The sequence below is a fragment of the Rhagoletis pomonella genome, unplaced genomic scaffold (assembly GCF_013731165.1).
Source record: "Rhagoletis pomonella isolate Grant_MI unplaced genomic scaffold, Rhpom_1.0 Rhpom_scaffold_00008, whole genome shotgun sequence".
Classification (NCBI taxonomy): domain Eukaryota; kingdom Metazoa; phylum Arthropoda; class Insecta; order Diptera; family Tephritidae; genus Rhagoletis; species Rhagoletis pomonella.
The window spans coordinates 26,495,047-26,502,129 of NW_023458562.1; the positions used below are offsets into that span (position 1 = coordinate 26,495,047).

Genomic DNA, 7,083 nt, shown 5'->3' on the forward strand with positions numbered 1-7,083 from the left:
AATGGTTTTTATTATAAAATAAAAAGAATAATTACAATGTAACAGTTTACATTTTATATATTTTTAATAAAAGAGGGGCAAACCACGTAAGTAAAAAAATATCAAGTACTGATTATGAGTTTTGATTTGAAATATTCTCACATTGGTAAAAATATGGGAAAGAAAATACTCCGATGTATTGTTTTAATATTATCAAAGTGGCAAGGCCGTTGATAATACTAACAATTTATGAAACTTCAAAAAATTTTATTATCCGTCAAAAGTTGTTTATTGAAACTACCTTCTTTTTTGTATCATGGCGCCAACTAGTTTTTACTTCTAGAAATGTTCCTGGCGAACATTGAACGTTCACATTCCTTATTTCTTCTATGGAGGCAACATGAATTTCAGTTTGTTTACAAATAAAACATAAACAAACTCAGCTGGTGTGTCTTCTTCTTCCGGTTTTTGCAAGTAATGGCTAATTTCCTGTTCGTTTACTTTTTTGCTTTTTCTTCTCTTTGGGAGAGAATTTTCGCTTACTCTCTTGATTTTGATTTTTGGCTGGTGTTGGCTAATTTTGTTATCGAACGCAACTCTTGTCAAAAGCAATGGAATGCAAGATGCATACAATCAGCTGATTTTTGTTTTGATCTGATAACTGCGTTTGAGCATTTTAAATAAGTGAAAGAATTTTTTAATTACAAAATACCTAGATTTGATTGCTCTTAGAAAATGTTGCTTAGGCATTTAATAGGTTCCGCTAAAAGTAAAGTGTATAAAACAAACCAAACTAAAAGTATAAGACGTAGCTCAATACGTGCTATGAGCTATGTACAGGGCCAGGAACCAGAGCCAAAAATACGTGAATATTTCTATTTTATAGATCACGAGGGAATGGTAAGTATCTAATTAGTTTAAGATTGTAAATTACTGTGAATATTAATAGCGGTAAAATTTGAAATCCTTTCAGCTTTTCTTGGACGATGCTAAAATGAAAAACTTTACCTCGTGCTTCAAGGAAAAGAAATTTCTCAAGTTTTTCTTTAGTCGTATTAAATTGAACGACACAAACCGCTATCGAGGGGACTTTCCGTATCTATCACTATGCGGACGCGAAAGAAATTTTATACGCTGCGATGATACACCAATTGTTTTTACACACGTGTTGCAAGACGAGAATGGTAATTAGAATCAGTACAACTGTGTGTATTGTCTGTTGTAAACCCCTCTCAAAAATCTCTTTTTCCATTAAAGGCAATGAACGGTTATCGTATGCACATGGTGGAGAACAGCTTACCACCGACTTTCTTCCACAAAAAATTTATATGAACCCAGAGACAGGTCGCGTTTATCATCCAGCCTGGTCCAAAGTAGGTGGCATTGGTCTGATACGCTCAAAACTAGCTATTGAGCTGAGTCGTAACTTCGAATTTATGAACAATGTGGAAGAAGCGCCAACACATTTTACGTGGCGTGGCCACCGCTTACAATTGGAAAATGATTGGGTCGCGCATACGCAGCGCTATGGAATGTTTAAACAAGAAGCATGCAGTTAAAGTCATAAATTTAAAAATCAGGTAAATTTTTAATTATTTTAAAAATTTTAAGAATATTTTGTGTAATAAAACTAAATACGAACAATGCAGTAAACTAAGCTTATTTGTAACATTTTCTATATATGTAACTACTGCGTACATATGCCTAGTTTCATTAATCCACGCTAAGCGGTTTGAATTCACCTTCCTTAACCCATGAAAGTCCATTTGTTGGCACGGCTGGACTTTCAGGTGCCTCCTTGCCTGCAAAAATGCGATCTCGTACGGGCCCATGTACATCGGCATCGAACTTCTCGAATACTATATAATGCGGATCTTCAGTAGGTGGTTCATCGTAGATACGATCTTTGCTAGCTGTAGCACAGTCCTTGGCACGCGCTATGAATTCAGCACGATTTTGTGTAAGCAACTCTGCAGCTTCGGCATTGTTATATTTGACGCCAGTAGCGGCGAGGCGTGTACAATCAATAGGATCTACAAATATAGCTTGAATATATTTAAGCACTTGCCAGATGTGATCTTCGCCGCTGCGCCAATAAGGAAAAGCGCACGAAATATCTAAGGAGCCAGTGTAGGGGCAAATTAGTGGATGTGTAATTTCATTTTGGAAAATGATTGTCTAAAAATTTACAAAGAAATACCGTAAATTTTTAAATTCATACGTAGTGGATTATGTGTTTTCTTACAGGCAGAGTTTTGTCATCAGGAAATTTATCTGGCAAGAGTATTGTGAAGCGAAATACTGCATCTACGTAAAATCCTTGACGAACAAAGATCACGCCAAACCACACTGCGTTTATTGAAAAAAGTTTAGTTACATCTATAAATATATGCATGTGCATATAAGCAACAATAAAAAACTTACATAGCGAGTTTCCATATGAGGGTATAACATAAACCCCGCCTATTTTTTCCGACTCAATCATTTTGCTATAAAGATTAGACTTAGCAGTTATGAGATGGCTGTAAGTATGTATGTGGACCGAATATTTGAACTTACTATTCTGCAAGTATTTTATATTCCTGTTGTATGGTGGTTAGCAGTTTATCATCTTCCTTATGTGCGTCCAGTGTCATCTTTAAGGAATATTTTGGTGAAAATGGCTGATAATTGTGATGAACTAAAGTGCAATAAAAAATAAATAAACTTTAACAACTGTCAGTAGCGGTAGGGATGGCAAAAAAGTCAAATAATCGATTAATTAATCATATGATTAATCACAAGCAAAAAAATTTAATTGCAATTATTGAGAAATAATCGATTGCTGTAAATAAAATAAAACGAGGGTAATTCTCTAGGGTGGGGTAACCACCCCTAAAAAAGGTGCGGAAAAGTCGGGAGGGGTACCAAACGACGCGTTTCGGCCCCCCTAATAACAATCCGGAGGGGGGAGATAATATTATTAACCATTTAAAAGTTATGAACAAAAAACTTTTGTTAAATTTCGTTGTTTTCTATGGGCAATTACACCTACAAAGATTCACTAAATCACCTGTTCTCACTTTTTAAACACTATTAAAATATATAATTTAACTTATTTATTAAAGAAACACATAGTTTTATCAACCTAAGATAGATTATTTTGTTATTAAAAAGAAGTTGACAATCTTTGCGAGCCGAAACGCGAGATTCCAAAATAGCTATAGTGCTGCCACTGTATTAGTTTTTCGTAATAATTCAATTTTCCTTATGAGATGTGTGCACTGTTCAATGCTTTTCGGTATCTTCTTTCGCGATTTTTTATTAAAAATTTTCGCCTGCGGCGCTTTTCCCATAAAAATCAATACTTCGATAAATAATGAAAATTTTTAATAAAAAATCGCGCGATTTTTTATTAAAAATTTTCGCCTGCGGCGCTTTTTCCATAGAAATCAATACTTCGATAAATAATAAAAATTTTTAATAAAAAATCGCGCGATTTTTTATTAAAAATTTTCGCCTGCGGCGCTTTTTCCATAGAAATCAATACTTCGATAAATAATGAAAATTTTTAATAAAAAATCGCGCGATTTTTTATTAAAAATTTTCGCCTGCGGCGCTTTTTCTATAAAAATTAATACTTCGATAAATAATGAAAATTTTTAATAAAAAATCGAGCGATGGTATAGCGAAATTTGCTATTATATTTTGGTTACAATATCTTATTTAGATGAAAGTAAAAAGAAGAAGAAGAAGAAGTGTATAGTGTATAGTGTAAACTGAGTATAATAGCGCAAATGAAATCTGAAATAAAGTGGCAATACCAGCGATTTGAGGTTATAATAATTTTAGCAGGCGCAAAGTTTGTTTACTCTGTTTTATTAACGAAATATATAAAATAAAAGTGAATAAATGATTTGGTTTGCATAAAATAATAACCAGAAACGTTTTAGTAGTGTTTTAAAAGTGGAAACTGGTGATTTAGTGCATTTTTGACGTGGTAATTGCTCATAGAAAACAACGAAATTTAACAAAAGTTTTTTGTTCATAACTTTTAAATGGTTAATAATATTATCTCCCCCCTCCGGATTGTTATTAGGGGGGCCGAAACGCGTCGTTTGGTACCCCTCCCGACTTTTCCGCACCTTTTTTAGGGGTTGTTACCCCACCCTAGAGAATTACCAAAACGAGTATTTTTAGCGACGATAATTATTTATTTAACCAAGTGTGCAAAAACAAAATCTTTGATAAATGTTTTGTTGTTAATCGGCTGCGTTTCTCGGTGGCTGTAGCACCATACATATTATTTAAGTTCGCAAGAACTTCATTACTGAGGCCAATGCCAACGGATCTTTGTAATCAAATTTTTCGAACCTCGGGTCGAGTAAAGTTGATGTAGCTTAAAAAAAAGAATTTTTCGATGGCTGGACTTCAGACAATTCTTATTTCTTGAAAATGTTTTAACGATTATTTTGCAATTAATCGATTAATAATCGATTAATGAAGCAAAACTACGATACAACTCAATCCTAAATTGAACAAAAATGATCGATTAATTTAATAATTATTAATGTTGTCGCTGCCATCCCTAAGTGGCGGTGCTGCCAGTTGAGTAGTAAGCGAGTTATTTTTACCTGCATTGTTATAAAAATGTGGTTAGTCAGTTACTAGCTTTAAATTTAATAACTATTAAATTAGTTATGATAAAATAATTAGAGTTTTTGAATCAAACCCTTTTATTTAAGTTTTAATGAACTCTGCGAATTAAAAAAATTGGGCCACTTAAACACAGCTCATTCGAACGTCAAAGTAATCACATGTTAACAAAAACAAAAAGAAAACATAAAAACAAACTGTGTTTTGTTCATAAAATACATAGCCAAAAAAGGTGAACGGAGCAGGTAAATTTGCATATTTTGAAAATTTGCTAACTTAATTAGTAAACTTAATTAGGTTTCCATCTTTTCTAGGCAATGTTTATAACAAAAAGGGCCTGCAAACGGTACATATACATAAAACTACCAATAAATTTATGAATGCTGAAACTGGAATTGAAGGCCAACAAAAAACAAAGCACTATTTTTGTCAATCAGCAGACGACGTTAAGATAGCATTAGTGACACATTTGCTATTTGCTAATTCGCAGATTAACACTCGTCATACAACCTGTCTCTGCTGAACAAACAAAAAAAAAAAGAGTGCATCAGCATAGTAAGCATTAATAGGGCTTAAGTGAGTAATACATATGTAGTTTGAATTGCAATAACTAAAGGCAATATAATTAACGCTTTTAGCTATGAGCGCATCGATCATTGCCAATTTGTGCGTATACATTCTTACTTGGAATGTGGGAACACATCATCCGGATGATGTTTCCATGACCAATGCGTTATCCTTAAATGGAACCACTGCATGCCCGGAACAGCGATTGCCGGATATCTATGTTGTGGCATTGCAGGAGGTTAGCACTCATGCCAAAAATCAATTCCTCAACATATTCCATGATGATCCGTGGACATTTAAAATAAGTGAGCACCTCAGTCCCCACGATTACATCAAAGTGGGGACGGAGCAGCTGCAGGGAATACTTATTATGTTGTTTTCACAGCCCAAACATGAGCCCCACATGAAGGATGTGGAAGTGCAAAATACGCGCACAGGTTTGGGCGGCTTATGGGGCAATAAAGGTGCTGTAAGTATTCGGATGAGTCTTTATGGTACCGGTGTGACATTCGTTGGCACACATTTAGCTGCACATGACAACAAGTTGAGTGAACGCATTGAAGACTACAATCAAATTGTGAATAATCATCACTATAAAACACCGAAATATCGGAGCATCTTCGATCACGATTATGTTTTTTGGTTTGGTGATCTTAATTTCCGTTTAACCGGTACTGACTCTGCATGGGATGTGCGCTCATTAGTAGAACATGGGAAGTTGGATGAGTTGTTGGAACGCGATCAACTATCATTAGTGCGATCAACAGGCAATGCATTTGCACTACTCACCGAAGAATTGCCTACTTTCCCACCCACTTTCAAATTCATCGAAGGCACATCCGAATATGATTTAAAACGGCGCCCAGCATGGTGTGATCGCATCTTACATCGTGTGCAAGAGAATCGATATCCAGATATTATATTGAATATTACACAGCTATCTTACAAATCACATCCGGATTACACGCTTTCCGATCACAAACCCGTCTCAGCCGAATTTCTCTACAAAATAGAGGCACAAACGCAAACAGATGAAGAGTTGTATGAGCTAACGCATGGTGGTGGCAGTACCGAAACACCTTTAGCTAGTGTAACTATCTTACTTGTTACAGCTTTTTTTATATTGTACTAAGCAAACGGAACGATACTTGTTTGTTATAATTTTTTCTTGTTTACAGCCCGATAGCGAAAATGCTCGTCTTGCGCCAATATATTAAAACAAAAGAAAAGCGTTTACAAAACAAGAATCTTAGGCAACAAGTTTGATAAGCAGAAAACATGTGCTTGGTAGCGTGATAAGTGTCGAAAGTGCCCTGCAAATTAAACGTATTTAAGCAAATTCTGTATTTTATCTCAAATTTGGTTGTATTAAATTTAAAACGTCCAATTAATGTTTTTGTAGAATATTTTTGCATATTAACATTACCTGAATCTCACTTTGAACAGAGATGTCTTATTTGATATTTCGTTCTTAACACGTCTTTCAATTTTATATTTAATTATGGCATATAAATTGTTATAAAATTATGTTGATTACTTTCAAAGTTACCAATTTTGCACTTTTCAATGATAGCAATACTAACCGTACCTCCAAAGTGATACATATTACAATGTAGCATAATATATTCAAAAAAGTTTACATTACTCGAATAAAACTAAAAAAAGATAATTCTTTATAAATAAGACGACTATATACTCTTGAAACTGTACATCCTATGTGCATACATATATGTATAATATACATATATAAATTTCCTTGCATATGCTGTTAATTTTTAGAAACTAATGCCGCAAAACTAATGCAAAAATGCTTTATTAAACGAAAAATTATATGAAAGTGTCACTTTATAAAGCTTTTTCTCATGTATGTACATACATAGGTTTTAAAATTTATTTGCCCTT

At 34.0% G+C, this 7,083-nt stretch overlaps 3 protein-coding genes across 5 annotated transcripts; 2 read left to right on the forward strand and 1 right to left on the reverse strand.

Annotated features, from left to right (window-relative positions):
- Positions 1–581: 581 nt before the first annotated feature.
- On the forward strand, positions 582–1,625 carry LOC118744553 (UPF0598 protein CG30010). Its single transcript, XM_036477672.1, has 3 exons — positions 582–879; positions 953–1,163; positions 1,237–1,625. The coding sequence occupies exons 1-3, from the start codon at positions 715–717 to the stop codon at positions 1,536–1,538; spliced, it is 678 nt and encodes a 225-aa protein (XP_036333565.1). The 5' UTR covers positions 582–714; the 3' UTR covers positions 1,539–1,625.
- On the reverse strand, positions 1,548–2,701 carry LOC118744552 (protein crossbronx). The gene is made up of 4 exons (XM_036477671.1): positions 2,539–2,701; positions 2,404–2,468; positions 2,225–2,328; positions 1,548–2,157 (listed from the first exon to the last, which is right to left on the reverse strand). The coding sequence occupies exons 1-4, from the start codon at positions 2,613–2,615 to the stop codon at positions 1,693–1,695; spliced, it is 711 nt and encodes a 236-aa protein (XP_036333564.1). The 5' UTR covers positions 2,616–2,701; the 3' UTR covers positions 1,548–1,692.
- A 2,073-nt stretch (positions 2,702–4,774) lies between these two features.
- On the forward strand, positions 4,775–6,866 carry LOC118744551 (phosphatidylinositol 4,5-bisphosphate 5-phosphatase A). Of its 3 annotated transcripts, XM_036477669.1 has the most exons (4): positions 4,775–4,859; positions 4,929–5,190; positions 5,253–6,271; positions 6,360–6,866. In XM_036477669.1, exons 3-4 carry the CDS (start codon positions 5,255–5,257, stop codon positions 6,396–6,398), a joined length of 1,056 nt encoding a protein of 351 aa, XP_036333562.1. In that variant the 5' UTR covers positions 4,775–4,859; positions 4,929–5,190; positions 5,253–5,254; the 3' UTR covers positions 6,399–6,866. The 3 variants fall into 3 exon arrangements, with proteins under 3 accessions (XP_036333562.1, XP_036333560.1, XP_036333561.1); XM_036477667.1 differs by having other exon boundaries at positions 5,253–6,866; XM_036477668.1 differs by having other exon boundaries at positions 4,778–4,859; positions 4,912–5,190; positions 5,253–6,866.
- The last annotated feature ends 217 nt before the right edge of the window (positions 6,867–7,083 follow it).